This window comes from Anopheles moucheti, chromosome 2, assembly GCF_943734755.1.
Source record: "Anopheles moucheti chromosome 2, idAnoMoucSN_F20_07, whole genome shotgun sequence".
Taxonomy (NCBI): Eukaryota; Metazoa; Arthropoda; class Insecta; order Diptera; family Culicidae; genus Anopheles; species Anopheles moucheti.
Window position 1 is genome coordinate 80,602,470 of NC_069140.1, and position 22,101 is coordinate 80,624,570.

General features: G+C 44.8%; 3 protein-coding genes across 3 annotated transcripts; 1 reads left to right on the top strand and 2 right to left on the bottom strand.

The window, feature by feature from the left end:
• Positions 1-808: 808 nt before the first annotated feature.
• Positions 809-4,361, top strand: LOC128309816 (kinesin-like protein costa). Its single transcript, XM_053046293.1, has one exon. It carries the CDS (start codon positions 809-811, stop codon positions 4,064-4,066), a length of 3,258 nt encoding a protein of 1,085 aa, XP_052902253.1. The 3' UTR covers positions 4,067-4,361.
• Positions 4,362-4,562: 201 nt separating this feature from the next.
• LOC128297653 (zinc finger protein 681-like) lies at positions 4,563-6,451 on the bottom strand. Its single transcript, XM_053033333.1, has 5 exons — positions 6,299-6,451; positions 6,111-6,227; positions 5,428-6,045; positions 5,113-5,353; positions 4,563-5,038 (listed from the first exon to the last, which is right to left on the bottom strand). The coding sequence occupies exons 1-5, from the start codon at positions 6,398-6,400 to the stop codon at positions 4,758-4,760; spliced, it is 1,359 nt and encodes a 452-aa protein (XP_052889293.1). The 5' UTR covers positions 6,401-6,451; the 3' UTR covers positions 4,563-4,757.
• Positions 6,452-6,747: 296 nt separating this feature from the next.
• Positions 6,748-21,753, bottom strand: LOC128307877 (uncharacterized). Its single transcript, XM_053045440.1, has 11 exons — positions 20,360-21,753; positions 13,736-14,177; positions 13,557-13,674; positions 13,092-13,489; positions 12,838-13,020; positions 12,534-12,767; positions 8,160-8,772; positions 7,967-8,088; positions 7,768-7,894; positions 7,472-7,695; positions 6,748-7,148 (listed from the first exon to the last, which is right to left on the bottom strand). Exons 1-11 carry the CDS (start codon positions 20,387-20,389, stop codon positions 6,997-6,999), a joined length of 2,643 nt encoding a protein of 880 aa, XP_052901400.1. The 5' UTR covers positions 20,390-21,753; the 3' UTR covers positions 6,748-6,996.
• Between the last annotated feature and the right edge of the window lie 348 nt (positions 21,754-22,101).

Genomic DNA, 22,101 nt, shown 5'->3' on the forward strand with positions numbered 1-22,101 from the left:
GAGCGAAGGAAACGCAAAAATTTTCACGCACGCCACTTAAAGGACGGGCAAATGGAGACGGAAAAAAGGAAGCTCATTTCCCGTGTCGAAAAGGATGCGTCCCAGACGGATTTTGCGGCGCTGATTGTGAAATTCCTATCACGCTCACTGTTGCTTACCCTTGGCTATGCAAATCCGATGCTATTGTGCAGTGTTTCACAGTGAAAATTCGATTTCTTTCCACAAGACAATCCGCTCGGTTGATATTACAAACCACTTCCTCGCCCGAACCAAATGCTATGTTTTGTGTGTCTGCCTGTGTTAAGCCGCGGACAGACGTAGTGAGGAGAAGCAAAAAAACACAGACATTTGACAGTTCAAATGCATCACGGTAGCGCAATTCTGTCATTTTTGTACTGCGCGTGGCCATCTTGAAACGTGATTTTGACATTTTGGTTACGGGTATTTTGAACGCTATTTTAGAGGGACAACTTGCGATTGGTGGGAAACGAATAATTTTCGTACAATTAACTATTAAAGCTCTTCATTTTCCACCAAACTGCAAACATGTTGCTATTTTTTTTGATAAAATCTTGATCATTCGTTGGCTGCGTACGCTTGAACAAGGCTGAACCATCAACCCATTCTCCAATTGCCTGTTTGACAGTTTCAGTGTGTTTGAACATCCCGAAGAAAAATAAACATTTCTCAGCGCCATTCGCAACGCGTATCAATTTCTCTGATGCCCCATAAGGTAGTTTTATTGCGTTACACCCCTCGTTAACTCCCGATAATGTGTTTCGTTCCTTCTTTTACCTCGTAGTAAAGCATGAACATACCGCTCAAGGTTGTGGTGCGTCTGTGGTCTGACCAGTCGGCGGAGAATAAAACGTGCAACCGTGCCAGCGATGACCAGCAGGATGAGGATGAGAACCATCTCAAAAGTGCCGGAGGGCGTACGTTCCGCTTTTCGCACGTATACCGCGCACCGATCAGCAACCAGCTGCTGTACTTTGAGTCCGTCGCTGGTCTCATGGAATCCGTGCTGGAAGGGTACGACTTCTCCATCGTCACGTACGGTGCCAAGGGCACGGGCAAAACGTACACCCTGTACGGCGGTCCAAATGGCAACGCGGGAACACACGAAGACGACGGCATTGTGTTATGCTTTGTGCGGGATCTCTTTTGTCGCCTGAATGCACACCCGGAGCGTATGTTTTCGATCAGCATTGCGTGGAGTGAAATCACCGCCAGTGGTGATGTGATCGATGTGCTGGAGAATGCCGCCATGGTGCAGTGTTTCTCGGTGGAAGACACGTACGCACTGCTCGGGCTAGGACTGCACCGACGCAATGGAGAAAATCACAGTATTCTTAGCTTAGTTCTGGAGCAGCAATGGACGTCCGTTGGGGGGATGAACCAGCACCGCCAGTCCACCATCAGCTTTTGTGATTTGCGTGGTTCCGAGCGGGAAATGGTAGAAAAGGAACTACTTCCACTCGATACAGGTTTGCGCAAGCTTGAAGACATCGTTGTTAGACGCAGCGAACAGTACAATGAGTCAGTGTTGACTGCTTTTTTGAAGGATTCTTTCGGTGGCCGGGCCCAAACCCTGCTGCTACTGTGTGTGGCATCATCCGCACTGGAAGCGGACAGTATTGTGCATGATCTGGAGTTTGGCGAACGGGCGGAAGAAATTGTGAACCACGTTGTGATGAACACCTTTTCGGATAATAACGTTCCGATCGTGGCGTTAAACGAACACGATCCACTCGGCGGTCCGAACAACAACATCGACGGGCTGTACTTTGCCTCCCAGCAGTGGGCCAAACTGCTGAAGAATGCGGAATGTCTGTTTACGAAGCTTTTCAGCACGTGCGAGCTCAACCAAACGGAACGGAGTCAGATCGAAGAATGGTTGTATCTGAAGGCGGAATGTGATGATTGCTTTAGCTCGACCGACATTAGCCTTGCGACCGGTGCCCAGCCCGTCCGCGCGTGTCTCGGACCGATCGAGGAGATCGATGAAGCCGAAGACAATACGGTGCACGGTAGCAGTAAGGATCCGTACCACTCGGACAATGAGAGTGATTCCGACATCTGTACGCATCTAACGGACGTTAGTGATCGTATCCAGAGTTACATCAAAACGTTCCAAGCTAAAACGAACAATCTGATCATGGAAAAGTATCAAGACTTTTTTCAAACGCATCCCGCCGGAGTTGATGCACTGGAATCGGGTGATCACGAGCGAAAAGTGCAACCGTCCGATGGGGGAGGTAATTTTCACAATCCCGCTAGAAGGAAATCAATCTTTGACGGTGAAACGGTAAGCAGCACCGAGCTGGCACTAATGTTGCCGCTGAAAAGTGGATCCGTGCCCGTGGCACCGACCGTGCTGGACAAAAAGCTGGAAACGCTGAACAGTAATCTTCGCATTTGCCAAACCAGCATCGAATCGTTGCATGCACAGATCGAAGAAATACGCCGCACGATCGCGCTCAAGCAGAAGTACATAACGGATCTGATCGAGAACAGTGAGACGCGCTCGGTGGCCAAATCACGCTTTAGCAAGAAAAAGCATAAGCTTGAGGCGGAATACGAAAAGGCGAAAAAGCAACTCCGCAAGGCTGTCGTGAACGGTACGAACAAAGAGGAAATCAATCGACTGAAAATGCAAACATCACAGCTTGAGCAGCGGTTAAAAGATCTGGAATCGATCGGTTTCATTGCCGGTGAGTCGGGACACAAGAAGAAAAAGCTGCAACAATCCATCAAGGACTCGCAGAAGCAGCTCGACGTACTGCAGCGCATGCTGAAGAAAGAGCTCGACCGGAAAGAATCGCTCGAAAAGGAGCTCGAAACGACTCAGAAAGAGTCGCGTGCAGGGCGAACGAACAACAACAGCGGCTTGCAAGAGCTGACCGAGAGCAAGAGCAAAATTCGCAACATGAACGATCGCATCTCGCACATCGAGCACGTGCTGAAGGAAAAGTCGAGCAATTTGAAGAAGTACGTTAACAAAAAGAGCGCCGAAAAGGAATCACTTCGCTGCGAGATACGCAACCTGCGACGGACGCGTGACCATCTGGTCGAGCAACGGTGTCAGTTGGATCGGAAGATACGTGAAGACAAGATGCCATCGTTCGACGAGGAGCGCAAGCTGGTCGAGTGTGACGAAGCGATCGAGGCGATCGATGCTGCGATCGAGATGAAGAACGAGCTAATCTGTGGACGGAAGAGCATCGATACGGATGAAAGTTTGCAGCGCGAGAAGGGCGAACAGATGCTGATGGCGCGGTTGAACAAGCTGTCGCTTGACGAGATGCGCACACTGCTGTACAAATATTTCCAGAAGGTGGTCGATCTGAAGGAAGCGAGCCGGAAGCTGGAGCTGCAGTTCATTTCGCTCGAGCGCGAAAAAGACGCCTGGGAGTGGCAGGAAAAGATCCTCACCAACACCATCCGCCAGACGCGGTTGGAGAAGGAGCGATCGATCGTGGCACTGCAGAAGCAGCACGAAACGAAGCTGAATCTAATGCTGCGCCATTTCGCCGCCGATACGTCCGCATCGATCTCGAGCACCATACCGGACAGTGTGCTTCCGCCGTACCACACGCAGACGGAATTTGTGCTAGGGTCGGGCTCGGCACGGTACCATCACCATCACGTGCAGTACGAGTCGGACGGTGGTACAAGCAGCGAACCCCAACTGCTCGCCGGACACAGCGCTTCCAAACAGTTGGCACACTACAAGCCGAACGCACTTCCCGTTTCGGGCCCATCCGGCGTACTGGGCCACACCGCAAATTCCGCCCTTACGCAGCATCATCGTAGCAGTGGTGCAGGGACGGTACAAACACCACTGGTGGCGATCGCCGAGAAGGAGCATCGGCCGAAGAGTAAACTGTTCTCGAAGTTGCAGGTCCTGTCCCGCTACCACGGTAGCGATAAGCGGAAAATCTTCCAATCCGACATTCCGCAACAGAATCTCAAACAGCTCCAGGGCGCATCGAGACCCTCGCTTACGAAGGTGACGCGCGAAAAGAACAAAATCATCATCCAGAGTGATGGGGGCAACAAATAGAGCAGCTCACTAGTAGATCATAAAGTAGTAATATCGAATCTCAATCTCAGCTCTCTGCTGTTCGTGCATTGTAAGATGTGTAGAGGCAGCCAACGTGTGGTTCACGTTTTTCGTTTTTGGATGTTCTGTGTAGATGTGAATGTTGATGATAGTGCTAGCATTAGAATTGCAGTTACTGAGGTGTATTATAAGCTATTGCAATATATTCACACAAGATTTCTTCCTGCATGCCGTTCATCCACACATTGAGATGCATTTAATTGTATGTGGTTCTGTGGTTAATAAAGTCAGTGAAAACGTATACGGTTTTGGTGTGTGATGTGCCTACGCCTGGTCTGATCTAAACTAAAAATCCGAAGCGTCAAAGGTCAGCAACGACAACAACATTGCAACATTGATGTTGTCACGAGAATGACACCCAAAGTTCCAGCAGGTAAGTAATCGACTTGGACAGACCACTGTTTTAGGCCCAAATTGAGATGTACTGAAAGCGGTAATTCGTTCACCCGGATTTTGGTTTGGCCGACGCCGGTTGGTTCAACCGTAAACGATTTAGAGGACTTCTGTAGCATGCAAAGACCACGAAGCGGTTGTAGCGTCTGATAAGTAAGTAGTAATTATTCGATAAGTTCTTGTCACGGAGCTTTACTGAGTAAGTTCGTGATGTACATATTACTGGAGGACTTTAGAATCACGGTGGATCTGTGGACTGCGTAGCTTTCACGCTTCCACTGGTTGCTGCTCCGCCACATTTTCCCCTTTTCTGCTTATCGTGAGTTTTGATGTGTGTTTGGAATGCGTACGATTGAATGAACTGTTTCAAACACACGGAGCATTTATACGGCTTTTCCCCGGTATGCGTCATGACATGATTCTTCAAAGTTTCCGCCTTACCAAACGTTCGTTCGCAGTACGTACACTTGAATTCCTTAATGCCACGGTGTACAAGTTTAATGTGCCTCGCAAAATTGCCTACAACGAAACAAAAAAACATGATGAAAATGGATTCTCTAGTAGCGTTAGTATTTTACCAGTTTTGTAAGCACCTGAAGTTAAAAACTTTTGTCCGCAATAGTTGCAGGTATGGACTTTCTCCTTCGTGTGATAGTTCATATGCATTTTCAGTTCGTCGGAAGTGGTTTTTTTCAACCCACAGTAAGAACATTCGAAATTCTTGATACCCTGATGTCGCATCATGTGCACCTTCAGCTTGTACGAGGTAGGATAGCTTTTGTTGCATTTCTCACAGTGAAACGGCATACCGCCCGTGTGAATGTATGAATGTTTCTGCGGAAATAAGGAATCTTTCGTAAGCCACCGGCAAATCTTATCTTTGTCCACCTTTACACATTGCTACCTACCTTCAATGCTCCCTGAGAAGAAAATGTTTTACCACACATTTCGCAGATGCATTTCTTCGGCACGGGCCTAACATAGTCCGGATCGTGCTTCCTCTTGTGGCTCTTAAAACCCTTGCCAGTGGTAAACGATAGGTTGCAACCTTCATAATCACACCGAAAGTTACCATGATCAAGCTTCAAGTGTTTTTCCGCATTGTGCCTTTTTAGGTTCCTCCAGTCGGTAAAATCTTTTCCACAAATCTTACACAACGCGGGCTTCAAACCTTGGTGCACCCGTATGTGACCGTCCAATCGATTCTGGGACCGAAACCTTTGGTCGCACAAATGGCATTTTAAATCGATACGTTTAATAGGCGGTCGTTTATCTTTGCTATCTTCATTTTTGGTATCGTCTTCCGAGGAAATGGTTTGATCGACGGCCTCAAAGGTTTCACCTTTCACCACAATGCTATCATCTTCCGGCGTAATACTGTTTAAGGTGATTATTTCTACAACTCGGGTTTCCTCTAGCAGCGCGTTGTCAGCAGATGCATCGTATTTATTATCTTCTTCATAAACAGCTTGATCGTATATTTCGTCGCTGTTATTCGTGCATTCCTGTAGCGTTTCTTTACGATCCTACAAAGAGCAACACATTTGAAAGCTGCATCTTTTTGGAATTTAAACCCACCATTTCACGTTACCTGCGTAAGCTTCTCGTAACCTGCCAAACAGAGTGTTCGAAAATTATCAAAATCGAACAGCTTCTGATTGCATCCGTTACAAATATTTAGTGATTGAATATCGTTTAATTGGGAAACCTGTGGAGGATACGAAACTTTCATGAAGATTTGCGACGGTAAACACTACTTTCATAGCCATGACAGCATACCTCTAATGATGTTAGCTTATAGAATATTGTCGAAACATCCAACAGCTTTTTAATTTGCGTTACGCTATGCACTTCTTCACAAATAACGCAAGTAAATTGCATTTTCGCTAGTTAATAAAACTTTCCATATGAATTCACCTATATTTGTTTACACTTTGCTGCTGGTTGGAACAGTTTTGACATTTATGATATGAAAACATTGATACAGTGCGTAACATGACATTAAGCGAAGCAAGCATTTTAATTTTGAACTGGTCTAAAACCAAAATCGCACAGTGGGTAAAATTAAGAACCAATAAGACATAAAAGTTTCCATTTGAAAAAAATCCTTCAAACCAGACAATGATACTTTTATCTTCAAAAACTGGTTTAGTGTTCGATTAATATAATTAGTTTTACCAACGAACTCTAAATCAAATTTAAGTTAGAAAAACACATAAATCATTCATGTTCACGTGAAGTGTAAACTTTTTGACTTCGTTTATTCCTTTATTGTTCTTCTTTTTTGTGTTGTTTTTTTTTTGTTTTGGTTCAGATTGCTTATGAACTAGAATTAATATGCATTACTCCGTGTACGCTAATTACGATTATAGCTGCAGATCGTCACCGGATAGTTCAGTCCCGTAAATCCATTCCGGGATTTACAATATTCCAATACCGTCCGTTTGGTGACCCGCCTCGTCTTCCGCCGTCCCACCTTATGCCGTCGGGCCCAGTTGGAGCCGTTTGTCCTTCAGTGCGATCGAATCGCGCAGTATAATGGCAATCAACGGTACGCTGCCCATCACCATACAAACCCCCATGCAGTAGAAGCAGATTTCATACCCACCGGATAGGTCGCGCAGTAAACCTGTATAGCAGTGTGATTGAGTTGTTATATATGATGTGTGAAGATATTGAAGGTGAAATGGGTTATAAACATTTGGGTGGCGGACATTTGGTACCGTGGACGACAAGCGAACGAGCAAACGACCGAACGAAGCGGAGCGAAGACGAAAAGATCGAGAAAGAAAGAGAAAGAGAGAGAGAAGAAAGCAAGAAAAAAAGAAAGAAAGACAGTGCAAGAAATATGTTAGTAACGGTGAGAAGTTTGGCTCACACCAAGCCCGGGTTGATGGCTGGTTTTTTGGAAGGCGACGGAATCGATAATTCTGGTTTCCGTCGGTTAAAAACCTGCTAGTGGTGGCACCGAGATTGCACCAATACTTTGGAACATCCGAACCAAGCCATAGCTGGAGCTAATACGTTCCGTCCCGAACAGGTCGGCCAGTAGTACCGGAACCAGTAGGTACCAGCTGCCCAAACACAGTCCGTAGCATCCAGAGCTGATCACAATCACAAACCAAGCGTTACTGCTCGTCGGAATGGTAAGTACAGCCGTTCCAGCACCTAGAATGCTGTTGGTCGAAGAGAAAATATCCAGAGTTATATTGCTGCCGATCAGGGATACGACCGCTACCAACACTCACCAGACAATGTAAGCCTTCTTCCGATCGAACAGATCCAAATCCGACAGCCAGCCCAAGGCAAGGCGTCCGATCAAGTCTAAGGCCGCACTGACAGCAACCAAATATCCTGCCTCCGATTTGGTGTAACCTGTTAAACGAGTGAAGGTGATCTTAGACCAGGCCTCTGATACCTTTTGCAGTAGAGAAGTCCAATACTTACCAGCAGAAATTACGTACGCTGGCAGATAGTAAAGCATGTACGGACATCCAACCGACATTAAAGCTACCGAGAGGCACATTAGTATGAACGTGATGTCCTGGAGGAGCGTAATGTCCAGATATCTGCGAATAATACCATGAAGAATCAGACTGAAGCCACTACTCCATCACAAGTACACCAAAACTGTACTTACTGACTAATCTTTTCCAGACACGTTGCGTTGTATGCCGTGTATGGATCCTCGTCAAAGATCTCGTCCAGATCGCCGACCGGTGTGGGAATGATCATGCTCTTGCTCAATCCCCGATTGTTGTTCTGGGCCAGTCCCTTCGTCGGTACCATCGCGCACATGTTGTTCGAGCTCATTACCGTTGGTATAGCGCCGGTAGCAATCGTTTTCGCTGGAACAACAACTCCTACCGCTTCCTGCGTGGTATTCACCGACTTGTCCAGGTCGTTCGGTGCCAGCAGCAGTGGTCCCAACAGTGGTGCATCACCGCACGCGCCACCTTCGGCCATACCCAGCGTGGTCTGCGATCCGATCGGTTCGGGCAGCTGCGGTGGGCGTGGTTGCGTGTCCTGTCGATGGTGAAGGTGCTGCTGCTTGTAGCGCATACTGTTCCGCTTCGAGTCATAGCCACTGGCGCGGTTCTTATAGACGCAGGTCGAATCGGTGCTCAGATCCTCGACCGAGTGCAGAATACTGCAGCTACGGATCGACGAAATGGGCTTAAGAAAGATTGCACTCGTGAGGATATCTTTCAGTTCGTCTTCACTTTCTTGGAGCGTTTTTTCCGTTATGTTGACTAGAAAATGGTAGGGGGTGCATACATAGTAGGCAAAAAATGTAAGGTTATCCGCTCTTGCAAGGCACACACAAACACACAGAGAGAGAGAAACACACAGAAACAAAGGGGGCTAAACGGTAGGTAGGGTGGTAACTGGTAACGAGTTCGAAACACCGGACTACTACTTGTGGCCATTCGCCGCACCTTATGTGACGAATCGTCTGGTTTAGGTTCTTGCTATATGAAGGTATTTGACGATTTACACACAACTCACACACTCACACACACTAATCAGCTAGAGGCCACAAGACGTGTTCGTGTTTCTAGTGTTATTCGGGCCGTTACCCATTCGTCCTGGTTCTCATTCACACTATCCTTAATTAGGGGCCAGAATATGACGATATGAGATTGAAAAAAAAGACAAATCCAGCAGGCAGAAGGCTCTCTTCTTCCTACAGCATTCCTGTACCGGTTCCTATCAACTTAAGGCGCAATAATCATACACACTTAATAATTACCGAAAAGTTAAGCTGGATCACCAAAAAACACCACACCACGTGCTAATATATAATACTTGCTGATAGAGAACCTTCCTAGTCTGTTAATTTAAGGAGTACAGTAGAGGTCGTAAGATATTCTTGGTATAGAATTATCGTCCATGGTCCATTTGCCCCCTCTTTACGACAGTCTGTTTCCACCCCATGACAGTCACCATGACACACTCGCTAGTGTTAGTACTCACTGTCCATGAATGTTCCACCAAAAAATCACTCCAAACACCACTCGTTCTGCTCGCAAATAATACGCTTGTGAGGAGTTTAGCTATTGCCAAAATCATTCATAAGTAAACTATAATGTTGAAACATATTACAATTTGAAAAAATAAACTGCACGCTTGTTGGCTTGAAACATCTCATACATTTAAGACCGGTAGTGTAAGACCATGCTAGGATGATGTTTTGCAAATTTTAGTACCGAATTTAATGCTTCCGAAACAAAACCCAAACCGAGCGCAACAAATTGCGTCATTAGTGGGAAAAGGTGTAACGTTTTCTTCACGCAAACAACGCTGATACTGTTTCAAGCCTTGGGAGAGTGTTTTCTTTTTTGTATAAATCCTGCAATCAATAAACTTATACTGAGAGAACAACTGAGAAGTAAAAGTACATAACAATGGCAAAACAAGATGATACAACACAAGTGATAGTTTAAGAATAATCTATTACAACAATGAGAAAAATACACAGTAGTAACAAAATGTGATAACGCAAGAGTGAAAGTAAAACGATCGTAATGTTCGGTACGGTTTTAGTATGTGTGTTATTGCATACTAGGCCACCGAAAAGGAGAAGAAGAAAAAGAAACAAAGTTATTCATTCATTGGTTTGAATATTGGTCGGTTACCGACGATCTAGACGGCGTGCTTTTGCAGTGCAGGGCTTTCTGCTTCAACTGCACGTGCATCAGTGTGCTAGTAGCACGGCCAAAATGTATTTTTGAAATAGCACATTGTAGATTGAACGGTTTTAAATGTTAACTAAACTCGACTTCTATGTAATAACTAATTTATACAAGAGTTTCTCCTACCCACGTTGGACATTAATTGCATTCCATTATAGAATTTGATCAATATTGTAGTTTAAGCATCGAAATAAATTATGACCATTATCCATTACGAACCATTCCCATTGTGCAACAACTGTTAAAACAAAAATTCGAGCGTGAAAAAAAAAAGCGCCTGCAAGCACATCGTGAAGATCGTCGGTAATGATGCTGAAGCGGGCCCAGTTTTGTGCATGATCGGACCGGATCCCGACACATGCACACACACGCCCACACCTCCGTCCCCCATACCTTGCTGTAACCGTGAGGTTTTTTTTTTTGCTTGTTTTGCTACGCCATTTTTGTTTTTGCTCACTATGTAACGGCACAGTTACGGAATCATAACAGCACCCGTGGCCATTGCAAATTGGCCACGCACGTTGAACACGTTGACACGTTACATCACCCCCGAAAAAGCACCAGGACGATGCTAAGCCATGCCGTTACTATATTACCCGTTACTATCTGTTCTGATTTTTTGTTTTTATTTGAACATTTGTGTATTTTTTTTCCTCTGGTTTTGGTACTGAACATCTCAACGTATCGGATTGCGGTTTTCTTTTTTTGTTTTGCACGGATTTCTTTGTTTTCTTTTTGTTTTAGGGTATTCTTGAGGGATTTATGGAGCTACGCTTAACAAAGTACAGATGAGAGATACTTTATCTGCAAAAAATCTAGAAAAAATTAGAAGCGATTTTATGTGCTGTTCATCAATATAACCCATGTATAGCAGGTGAGGTGAATTGGTTTCTGTTGGCTAGGTTCTATTTCAGATTGGCAACAAGAAAGTTTTTTTTTTACTTTGAAGATCGTGTGGGTGTGGTGATTGTGTGTGATTGTAAGGGTTTGTGTGTAAGTGTTTGTTTCTATAATCGCAACCAAAAGAACAAAACAAAAGTAATACAGATGTGCAGATTGCTGCCCGCATAGCTTGATTTTTAAACCCCCACAGAATGGTTTTTGATGTTGAAACAACAAAAGAAGATGTTAAGTAAGTGTAATGCCAGTGCTTATCGGCACTACTCAGACGAAAGATCATGGGTTTAAGCTAAAATTATAAGAAAACAGTATGCATTATTTTGATTCAACAAAAGAAAAAACGATAACACGCCAGTGGATTGTGGGTGAACATCTCTGCTTGAAACTTCCCGGTGAATAGCCCTAGAAATAGCCCATGCATGTTTGTCGGACCTTCAGTAACCACCGGAACAAACAGAAAAAAAAAACTTGGCCGAAACAGTGGACAGTGAATTTTAAAAAAGCGCTCCTCAGTGAAGATAAACCTTAACCTGCTCAACTCTATTGCCGCACAACACTGTTACGCGTTGGTAAACTGATCATGCTGGATGAGATTTCGTCGGCGACAATGGAAAGTGTTCAGTAGCTATATAGAAGCAATGCGTTTGATTTGAGCACATGCTACCCTACTGGTGAGTATCGCGATCCTATCGGTCAAGATCCTTGAAAGACCTTTCCTACTCTGTGTCTTCCGTTGGTTGGTCCTAAGGTCTCTCTGTCTCTCTTTTTTTTCTACAGAGTCTCCAGAGCAAGGTGAAATAGGCTAAGCCAGTCCATTCTATACAGCCCCCGAGTCACAGCTCACAACTAGACAGAAACTTTACGAAGCGACAGAGAAGAAAACAAACGATGATTGGTAGAAGAAGTTTTGCGAACAGAAGGCTACAAAGATCTACGGTCCATCTAAACATCTGCTCTATAGGCTCTGAACAGGCTGTAGAACATCTTACGAAAACTATAAAACAGAAACAGAAGAAACAGATGTCTGCAGTATGATGTTAGCATAACGAATGTACCTTCTGCATATCGGAACTGATCGTCATACAACGCGCACAGTCTATAACCCTGTACAAGAGCACACACGTTACAGGCAGGCGTTAGCGCTGTCACTCTACCGTACATTGCAACTTTTGGAACTCTCCCCATGCAATGGATGGCAATGGAAGGTAGACAAACAGCCACCAAACACCCTAAACTTGCTGCACGTCTCGTGTCGGACGGTGTCTCGCAAATGAGAGTTTTCTCTTGTTTTAAACTTATTTTGAGTGTGGCAGGAAGGAAAGAATTTTAATTCAAGAAAACAAACTGATAACATTTTTTCTTTTGCAGTAAAGCATGAAACTGCACGCGAGAATCCAGGTTGTATGCGGCGAACTTACCGAACTTGTTGCTCTCGCTCGTAACGCTGTTGTTGCGGTTTTGATCGTCCAGAAACAGATCCTCCAAGCAGCGTTTGCTCAGGTGATCTTCCGACGAGCTAAGATGGCCAAGGTTTTCGCGGAAATCGCTACGGGACGAGAATTGGGTACCCTCCTTCGATGGTTCAAGATCTGGCTTCTTCTCGAGCGGTCTGTAGAGTGCGCCCGATACACATACGTGCAGCATACAGCCTCCTATCATGGGAAGAATGCAAGATCTGGTTAGAGCTGAAGAATGTCAGAATAGCGCAAGGGGAACTCTTACCCAGTATGAGCAAGGTACCGTGAAATCCGAACAGATGTATCAAACGTTCGATAAGCATCGGGAACACGAAACTTCCAGCCGCCGTACCGGAGATGGTGATCCCATTTGCCAAGGCGCGATGCTTCTCAAAGTACTGGGACACTATAACAATTCCCGGTGTCGTCGAGAGACCTCCGCCAATTCCTTTCAGGAAAAGAGATCACTTGAATGTGGACACTTGAACTTCAGAGATCTTCATACCTTCCAATACCTACCGGTGAGAATGCCGAAGGTGAAAAGCAAATGATACATGCTGGTCGCAAAGTAGCTCAGTGTCAACCCGAGTCCACAGAACACACCACCGATGATGACCACGATACGGCAGGAAAAGCGCTGACACAGTGCACTGGATAGTGGCGCCAGTACCAGACACAATGCGGACAGGATAGCCGGTATCCACGATGCGGTCGTGGCCGATGCGTTCGGGAAGTTTTCCATGATCTCCACGTACAGCACACCGTACGATTTGACCAGTCCGGCCACCCAGAACTGGACCGAGAATGCACCGAACACGATGATCCAACCGTAACCACCGTCGGGCGGACCATCATCATCATCTTCGCTCGTATCCGATGCAACCTGCTTTCGTTGCCTCTGGATATGAAGCTTTTGTCTGGAAATTGACGTGTACGTGTGAGTTCCAACCTTTATCTCTTCATGTGCCAACAGATGGGACTTACTTTTTATTTCTTATTTCACGAGATTTCGCTATCAGCGGCCGTGCGGTTAAACTCGAGACAGTCAACAGGTTCTCGTTGTCATCCTCGTCCAGTTCGGTCGAAGGCTGGGGCTCAACACCTGCAGAGAGGAACAATGTGCGTTATGGATATTCCTTAACCATTTCTATCTTATCACCTACCGCTGAGTGGCTTGACCAGGTTGTAGTGCGTATCGAGCGCCAGTGAGGATGGTCGAAGTAAGGTATCGTTACGCCCTGCGGTGCCCGTTCCGGACATCGGTTGCGGTGGTGGCCCGAAGTCATCCAGCAGGGTTGCACCGCCGTCACCGGTAAACTTGGTGCAGGCCAGCGCAGGTGGTACGGCCGCGGTATCGTCCGGGTTGATGGCGGGTTCCTTGCATGCCGTAACGACCGGTGCGGACTGGATCGAGAACATGGATCCACTGTTCTCGAACTCGGCCAGCAGGGCGGCATTGAGAGGCGCCCGGCATCGCTGTTCCGGTATGGATGGATGGTAGACGCCATCGAAGAGTCGGTTATCATCCGCGTGGGGTTGTATTTCGATATCCTCCGAAAAGAGGCTTTGTGGGCGCAGGTACTGATTAAGACACTCCTGCGATGTCTGCAAATTGTGTGGCAAGTTCATTTTCATTAGCATCACGAGTTACTTGTAACGTCAGTTTTCCTAAATTATCCAATGAACATTCCTCATGCTGTCCAATAATAATTACTCATACGCTGGAACTCAGCGGCGAAGCAATAAAAGCAAAAATCCTTGGAATAACCCAACCCAACATTCCATTCCGGTGACGCCTTTTGCGCGTTTCCAGCAGCATGATTCATTTTATAATCGAATTGTTTGAAATATTTAATCAATAACCCACCACAATGCATGACATGTTAAAACATCCGTCTAATGGAAATGGGTCCCTTTCTTTTTTCTCTCTCTCTCTCTCTAGCTCCACAACCAAAATGTTGCTAACACGCGACGGTTTTGTGTTTTTTGTTTCGTACGTACCAAGCATGCCAAGACAAATCATTTGATTTGTTTGCTTGCCAACGTGGCTTTGACAGTTTTTGGGCTGGAGTGTTGGTGGAACACGTGATTGCATAACATGTTTTGTTGGGGGAGTTGACGTAGGGCCCGGTTGTTTTTATTAATCATTACAACTTTACTTAGCTCGAATGGGCTCCTTTTTTATGGAGCAGCCAACAATACGCTTTTGATATTTAGCGCTGTCTGTTGCTTTTTCTTTTGCTCTACAAAGTCTGCCAAAGTTCCTCAACGCGAAAGGGCTCATTCAATTATTACGTAACGCAAAAAGTTTACAGTTTTTTGTGAGTCAACTCTACTAGTCACGCCAGACTGCTTTGTTACATCGATGCTAATAGTTTGAAACGGTTTTAGAACCTTGTTTAACATATATAGCCACGATACTGCCCTTCATGAACAATGTTTGTTTATCTTTCGTTAATATAATTCTCATAATAGGCAGGCTAACTAAACTTAGGCCTGGGTCTTGATGAGGAATTCTTTTTCCGGAAACTTCGCATCTATGTCTCCTGTTACTACATATCTCAAAAGTAGGATAATTTTCCTAGGAGCTTACGCTGCGTAGTAGCCATTTAAATTGAGGTCATTTATCAAGAAAACAGACTTCTTGCACTTTCTAGTTCGAGAAATTTGGAATGTTCATAAACCATTGTTTTTTGATGGGGAAAAATACGGTTACTTGTGAAACGTTATTAGATTCAACTGTTTTATCAGGTATTATGACCATTACGACCATACAAGCACCGATCATGATGCCGATTGTTCTAGTTGTCGAAACCGATAATTTTAGCCTTTAAAAATCACCAAGAAGATAGATAACAAGGAATCTGTATACAAATCCCCAAAACAAATTAATTTCCCATAAATACACTATAAGGTAGAAACCTAAGTTTTACGTTATTGTACGTTACAAAACAAAAAAATGGAAACACCCCCTTCCCACCTATGTAACAAATTGGCGTTTCGTAATAAATGGTTGTTCCCCTAATGTCAAATGCCAATAAATAATTTGCACCACGTGAAGTACCAGGCTGCTCCATCGGCTCTGGAATGTTGTTTATCCTCACTGCAATTTTCTTACCAGTCATGCACAGCACAGCAGAAGAAATTCTCGGTTAACAAAATCCCAATAAAAAAGGAAAGCTGCCGATCGATAGCTTGCAGACGGTACGATGGTGGTATCGAAAAATGCGCAGCTCGGCACCATCCCACGGCATGTAATTTCTTGACCGGTGACAAGAAATTATCGATAAAACTTTAAACTGTACCGCCCTGCACGCTGCTGAACATACGAAGATGCCCACAAACTGTGCGCATAAAAGAAGAGTTTGTTTATCGTCCATCGGGAGGTTGGCAAGGTCGCGCTGATTTAATTTACCAGTTAAACTCATTAAACTTTGGCAAACTTTTTTTTATTTTCATTGTAAACTTTGTCTTTTCATCGTTCCACGGTGTGTCTTCCTACTGACGTGCAATCATAATCGAACTGCACGGAAACAAAACGACTCTGATTGGTTGATTTATTATTCCACTAAACAAATGCGCTAAACATGTTGAAGACTCGTTTGCGTCATCTGTAACGCAGTGGTCCATCCTTCCTGAACTAAACTAAATTTAGCACTTGCATTAAAAAGAACACACCAAATCGTGCCACATTTCTCCAGGCTCCGGAGTAAAAAGCCTCTGATTGGCAAAACAACCACCGCTCATGGCATAATTTCTTCCCTAACCAATCATCATCCCAAGGGCAAACGGCTGCCTTTCCCATGAGCGCCTGCCACTCATCGCGCCCGCCTTGTGTCTGACGTCTTTCGACCTGTCACTGCAAAACAACAGCGCAGCGACTGTATGCACCGGGAAGCAATGGGACGGCATATGACACGATCACGGCCACGGCCACATTCCTAGCTGCATGGTGCCGTCGTCTAACGGACCGCCTCGCTTCCTCCTTCAACCGCCAGCAAACTGATAAATTGATTGATTTCCCCGTGCCGGAACACAGCGCACAAATGGTACGGTCTCGTTCCGGAGGCAGAACACCCAGCGCCCGGACAATGCCGGAATCATTCCTGTAACGAAACCATTAAAGTGTAGTTGTTTGTGCATGCTGGTTTCATCGTGCCGGTGCAGAAGTTTCTGCCATGCTACAGCTCGCAGCCCACACGTGTCGATGTGGGGTTCGGGCTCGACAAGTTGCATTGTTAATGGGCGCTCTTTATCGCGAACGGACAGAATGAGCGCCATGATTATAACAGTCAATCAATGACAGTATTTCATTGTCCTGCGACTAATAATGATGTCATCGTTTCCATTGCAATTATTTTCCCATAAAATGTATAACATGTAACGATGGTATTGATTCGGTAATCGATTGATTTTGTTTTTCTTATCAAAGGTAAAGACAATTTTCAAAGTTAAACCTCCTACATTTAAAAATATACATTATTTATCATTCATATGGATTTTTAGTGAGAATTCATTTAAACCAGGACACGACTCTCAAAAGGATTCATGAGCGCTCAGGATTAATGAATGATTCAAGATTCAGGAATTTTGCTGGCATCATGAATTTAAGTTTTTCTTGCTTAGGTTTCTTTTGGTTATGTTACGGAGTGTATTAAAATTCTTATTTCTCAAGCAAATAGATTAAAATAAACCTAGAACTACGCCTCCCTTAAAAGAATCTTTGAATCGCTGAGGATTCATGAGTCTTTTATGATGCATAAGTCTTAGAAGATTCCTATAGAATATCTGAGGATTAATGAATCTCTGATGATTCATGAGTCTCAAAACATTCCTATAGTATCTCTGAGGATTCACTAATGGTGATTCATGAGTCTAAGGAGATTCTCTAAGGATTCGTTAATGTTCGAGGATTCATGGATCTTTGAGGATTCCAGCATTTATCCAATACATTCATTTTGTTCAAAGATTCATTTAGATTCATGTAACTGAATCAAATTAACCCAAAATTTATTATAGCTCTTCCAGTCATGTATACGTATATATTTTTATTTACTTTTGTACTTGTTTTCCTGATATTATTTAATTTTTACAGAGGGATTTCTTGCCATTTGAAGTATTTGTTTCTTATTTCATAATTTCGACTAAATCCAATAGTTTTACAAATTTGTAATGTCTATTAAATCCGAAGCAAATGAATTCTTTCACTCTCGCTGAAGGATGTAGTACGATATCCCTGATCTAATTTAACCTTTTCCGTTCGGTTTTTGGTCTTTGGGGACATCGAGCAGTGAACAAACAATCCTGGTTGGACCTCGGAAAAACAACTCGGAGGGACTCAAGTGCTTATTCAGTTTTAAACAAAAATGAATATTTACTGAAGTACTTCTTAGAAATAAAACCCCATTCACCAGGGACAGGTCCCATTCGCTCATACAAAATAGCTGTAACAGTTTGGATCGACTCTGTGCACTCAGTTCTAAAAAGAGGAAACTTTCCGAGATCTTGTGTTTTCAGTTTTCGCCACGGTGAAATGGAGGCGCCTAGTCACCTGTGTTCCTCGTGACCGAAAAGTCAAAGCAGTTCTTACTGGACATTACAACAGATTCATTAAGGCTTATAAAGGCAGATTATTGACAAATTTAGACGGCATGGAAGGCTCAATCGTCTAAAGACAGTATTGATGTTGGAAAAGCCTGGTTTGAAGGTTACCAAGCCATCGTACTAATTCGATCAATAAAACTATCTTTTCAAAAGTGCTCTTTACTTTTGGGACGGGTTTTGGAACTTCATGACATACTCCGCACAGGCTCAAAAGTGTGTCAGTAGTGTCAAAGGAATCTCAAACAAGCTTATCTGCTTAAACTTTATTTGGAATGTTAACAGAACTTTAAATCGATTTGTTCATTTCACATGGAGATTAATAGTTTTTGACCCAATTTTCCATGTTATCGCAAGTAAATGCATGTGTTGATGTAAAAGGAGCGCCGGTTTTCACACGACAGGTCCAGTCCGAAATCCCATCCGGAAAATCCCCCGGAACAAAGACTGACTATCCAGCTACGTGGTAAAGTTAAGTTTAGTAAGCCAGAAAAGGCAGGCATGACCTATAAAGTCGTTACGCCAAGAAGAGAGAGAGAGAGAAGTCCAATTTAACGCACAAAGATCTGTTTATTTGTCGTTTCACATGAAATTTTTATCGTTTAACAAAAAATTCAAGAAAACTAAAAATTCATTGTGAAAAAGTTTTAATGGTGCAGTCTCCATATTGTTCCCCAATTAGCAGATTGCTATGTGAGATATCATGCTGCGCCTGGTGTTTTAACCTCAAAGTAGTGCCCCAATTTAGTCCAAATAGTAATATATGCAGTCGAAAAACTATAAGTACTTCATTTAATGAAAAAAAAACATTATAAACAAACCTAACAAAAAAACTCTTTTGAAGTTCGTCAGATGTGTACTATCCTCTCAATAACGACAATTTGTTAGCCTTTCTTTTCAGCTACCGTGACTAATGAACTCAATTTGCTATCAATTTCGTGCAACGCTACCTCAAGCATAGGGTTGTTTCGTCGTGCCTGTGTAAAAATAAACATTCAAATGAAGATGAATATCATCACATGAAGTGGTATCAGGCCGAGTATCATTTAATTATGTTCCACGTTTGCCTACCAACCAGTTCCAGTTTGTATGGTTGGAAGGCCTTCGGGCACCGCGCAAAACGAAATACCTCGAAACGATACCACAAAATAATGAACGTTTGTTATGGAATGGCCCATTAACAAAGACACTGCGGCAGAACACAACGGCAAACAACTGCAGCAGGAAGCGGCAGTGAAAAATAAAATAACCCCTGATAACTGCAGCCTCCCAAGCTTGCCCATGCAATGTGACGACGAGGGAACGATTCCCAGCGACTCCTTTGCTAACAAACAAACACAAGCAAACGGGCACACACACCGACCAGCGCGTTGGCGATTCGTTTCGATTCGTTGTTGTCTGTGACCCACATTTTATGCAGCATCCCACCGTCCGTACGTACGTGTTGGGGTGGCCCGCTCGTCACCGTCGGCGCATTATCGTGGCAAGCAAATGTGCAAGGCCACACGCCATATCGAACCGAACGCTCTACGGCAGCGTAAGGTTTTAATTAATAAGTCTTGCAACTTTTTCACTGTAAATTCAGCTGTTTGCCATCCGTTTACGCGAGTTTGAATCGAGGGGGCATCTGGGTCGAATGGTCGTTGAGAGTGAAAATAAACCCGGCGCTACTCTACCTGTGTTTCATAATCAACATCTCCTTCACCGTATGTCCCGCGGCAAATATGCAGCATGACACAACACATCCTGCCCAACTTCTGGTGGTGTCTAGCTGTGGTCCACCTCTCCACGTTCAGGAGCACGTTCCTGCGCACTACACCGGGTCTGGTTTCATCATCGCCATCATCCGTATCATCATCATGGTCATTGTCAGGCGTACGCAAATGATACCTTCACCAAACGGAATCGAATGTCAGCGTAGTGGCGTAGAGGTTCGGTGTAGTATGGTGTAGGCAGATAAGCAGCAAACAACAGATATACAGGAGCCCGAGAACCCGAGAACCCGAGTCCTGGAGGTAGTAGAGAAGGATATCGATTTTCCACGAACTTGTGCAGCTGCAACAATGCCAGCACATTCCCACTCGAACAAGACATCCCCCCTTTCCCCCCCGCTTTATGGGTGGCCAACCCACCCTCCTACCCTGTCCCTGGACACTCCTTCCCTCTCCCCACAGAACCTCACTTACCTGGAGATTCCATTCTTTTGGCAGAGACATTTTTCGTAGATGGATGTGGCGAACTTTCCGTTCTTGAAACTTGGTTTCATTGGACTAACGGTGTTTTTGGTCGTGGTCTGGTCGTGTGGCCGGCAGTAAAGATACGGTTACGGGTTGTGCTTGACTCCCTGTTGTGGGAATTTCGGGAGCGAAGGGCTTGCGATGGGCTCCGTATCGAGTGCTCCCACCGTCTGTTCCGCGTGTGGTCAAACTTCTGAAGGAAGCTCAGGAAGTTGCGTTCCCAACGTGTTCTACGTCTCCGCCACTGTGCTATGTCCGGTTGCGGAAATGGAAACGGATGCTGCTCAAACTGTCTAATCACGCATTTTGTTCGCCGCAGGAAATTGGATCGCTCGGAACGGAGGTGTCTTTGTTATCGGGGTACTTCAGTGCTCTTCGGAGTGTCTATGACGTCTAGATGCCTTATCGGTATAAGTGCAGCTCTCGCTACCAATGTATTGTCACGGTTGTCTTTTTTTTTTGGGGGAGTCGTTGCATAGAATTTGCTAATTTGCTCGCTAATACTGCCTACTGTCCGTACTAGTAATTGCGCTACTGGTGGAGTCACACTGTGCTACCGATACAAACTAGGTCCCTAATAGGGGTTTCTTGGGGGCTAAGGTTGCTGTGACGCTACTCCGTGCTACAAGTTTATGTAATACTATCACCGTATTGTCTTACAGACCAAAAACTGCCAGTAGGTAAAGCTGCGCTTCTGTCGACCTGCTCTGGTTCCTTCTATTTTTTTTTTTTTTGGCAAACACTATTCCTTCCCGTACGTCTTGTTGGTTCTCTCCCGGAGTTGTTGACTACGTTACACGTAACAATTGGAAAACATTCGTCCCGTGGACGGGAAACGAATCAACGGGGCGCAGTCCCTTTTCTTTTGCGAACGATCCTTAATCCGCTTCGCCCGTCTCGCACACTACGGGGAAAGGTACCTAATTTCGAGGCTTGCCGAACGTTTAAAAAGAACGCGACAAGAACAATTATCTAACTACCTCGCTACCCTGCACCGTTGCACCGAAAAAAGGAAACAAATATACTGAGGAAGGTGCCCGAAAAAGCCCTACTTCCCGAATCGGTGGTTTTTTCCTTTAGTTATGTGACGCTCTTTTTCTGACACACACACGCACACACACACACACAAAGGGGCTTCTCTTTTTTCAACTTGTAGCAGCCAAACAGTGCCGTACCCGCGGGACCGTTGCGGACAAATTGTGGTGCGTGATAACGATAACTTGAACCTGAGCGTTGAAGTAACTTTTTGCACGAAAACACAAACCTTCCGTGCGGGTTCACCGTGAGTGGTGTGTGGTGTGGTCTAAGAACTGAAAAAAGGGAACTCCGACGAGCGACAGACCACCCCGTTTCAAGTACCGTTTGCTTCTGAGGCAGATTTTTCCACCCGAGACTTTGAAACACCCGTTCCGTTTTTTGGGGGCCAGAACGAGACACCTTCAACACGGGCCGCTTATCCTTTCGGCGATAGTTCCCTTGCACTCCTGCGCACATTTGTTATCAGACGACAGTTGTTGGGTGTGGACATGCGCAATGGCAATGTTTTCCGGACCATCTTTTATGGTTCGCAGGTTGACAGGTACCAGGATGTGTCCTGGTTCTCGTGGTACCATAAAATCTGTAACCACAGGGTTGAACTCCACGGTGGAATTCTTTGGAAATTGCAGGGCAAATATGCAAATACAAATACA